A 1,889-nucleotide genomic window follows, 5' to 3' on the forward strand; every position below is an offset into this window, starting at 1 on the left:
GCTATACAAGTGTATTTCCCACTATCTTCCATGGTCACCGCTGGAATGGACAGGATGTCGCTGATGAAGTAGTTCTCATTTTCAAAGCTAGGCTTTTTAGTTCTTCTGACCTGTCAGGCAGGGAGGGAAGATCAGGCACTTTCTTGGAAGGGCAGAAGATGGAACTGAATATTTACAACGAACATACCCACCCACTCCTGTTCTGGGCTACCGAACTTTGTTATAGAGCCCCTGACACTGAAAGCCATCTGTGTGGAGACAAAGAGGCATATTAAACCTAAGTATTCAGGGCAGATATTCCACAGCAGTTAGGGTTATAGCTATTGTCAACCTTCTAACTGCAAGTTGGCCTTACATTGTCTGATCCAAACATATCTTGTATGTTATTTCAACTCCTTAGTAAAGGCATCAGACATAATAAGGACTTCTAGCAAACCTTATCTAACTATCTAGCAGTAAAAGCCAGCACAACAGAGATTTTGAAATGCATTCCCTTTCTTCACCCATATCTTTTCTCTGGGGAACCGTGCGTCCTGAACATGTTTGCTGCTTTATAAGCCCTGGCAGGGCTGGATGGAAAAATATTGCCTTAGTAGGTACTGTGGCTCCTGCTCAAAGAACTCAGTTGAAACAACATACTTTCCTTCTCTCTTGCAGCAAGATCCTGACAATGGGCAGGTGTTTCTTAACCCTTGTCCTGGTTTCGGCTGGGATAGAGTTAATTTTCTTCCTAGTAGCTGGTACAGTGCTGTGTTTTGGATTTAGTATGAGAATAACACACTAATGTTGTTGCTAAGTAGTGCTTACACTAGTCAAGGACTTTTCAGCTTCCCATGCTCTGCCAGGTGCACAAGAAGCTGGGAGGCAGTACAGCTGGGACAGCTGACCCAAACTGGCCAATGGGGTATTCCATACCATATGATGTCATGCTCAATATATAAACTGGGGGAGCTGGCCAGGGAGGCAGCAATCACTGCTTGGGGACTGGTTGGGCATCAGTCGGCAGGTGGTGAGCAACTGCCTCGTGCATCATCTGCTTTGTATATTCTATTATTATTACTACTGTTTTACTTTATTTTGATTATTAAACCATCTTTATCTCAACCCATGAGTTTTCTCACTTCTACCCTGCCGATTCTCTCCCCCATCCCACCGGAGGCGGGGAAGTGAGCGAGCAGCTGTGTTGTGTTTAGTTGCTGGCTGGGGTTAAACCACAACAACCCTGTGTCATCCCAAGGAAAGGATGGCCATATTCAGATTTCTACAGCTTGTTTGAACAGCTGCTTTGGTTGGGCAGTTCAAGGCTTTGCTGCAGGTGACTCGGGTCTGGGCAGTTCTTACCACCCTATATCTCCCAGTTTCCAGGAAAGCCCTATACACCCTTGAATCTGCACAACTTACGCTCGTTGCTGCTGTCACCCATCTGATGTCATACTTGTGAGAAGGAGCAATTACTCTGCAAGTGACTTTGAAAGGTTCGCCCACGATTCGCACATGGTCTATAGGGTCCATCATCACTGATACAGGCTTCTCCAGTGCTACACAAAGGCAAGCAGGGAAAGATTCTATGTCAGCTGGTCCAGTGACCCTGTGTGCTTTGGAGACTCCCCAGGGCCTGGCTACCTTCTCCTTTCCATCCTCTTCAGTCTCTTTACCCCTGGCCTTCTCCTTCCCTAGGGATCATCACTCCTTTTTGTGCACATGTCTATGGGAAGCAGTAGAGGTTGGGGAGAGCACAGCAGTCAGCACTGTTGGTTGAAAGGGAAGGGGAACCTTCTGCCATGGTTACGTCCTGAGCGTCAGGCCTGAGGACTTGCAGAACATCAGGGAGATAGGTGGACTTTTTTCTCTGTTCTGTGATAATGCCTGCAAAGATTTGAACACTGCTG

At 46.7% G+C, this 1,889-nt stretch overlaps 1 protein-coding gene across 1 annotated transcript in view; it reads right to left on the reverse strand.

Moving 5' to 3' along the window:
- Window positions 1–1,889, reverse strand: part of CSF1R (colony stimulating factor 1 receptor) — a 19,885-nt gene that overhangs the window by 11,959 nt on the left and 6,037 nt on the right. Inside the window, exons 4-5 of the mRNA XM_009574361.1 lie at window positions 1,402–1,538; window positions 3–110 (exon numbers count right to left, since the gene is read on the reverse strand). Of these exons, the coding sequence (XP_009572656.1) occupies window positions 3–110; window positions 1,402–1,538 (245 nt within the window). The remainder of the gene's footprint in view (window positions 1–2; window positions 111–1,401; window positions 1,539–1,889) is intronic.

The sequence above is a fragment of the Fulmarus glacialis genome, unplaced genomic scaffold (assembly GCF_000690835.1).
Source record: "Fulmarus glacialis isolate BGI_N327 unplaced genomic scaffold, ASM69083v1 scaffold21193, whole genome shotgun sequence".
Classification (NCBI taxonomy): Eukaryota; Metazoa; Chordata; class Aves; order Procellariiformes; family Procellariidae; genus Fulmarus; species Fulmarus glacialis.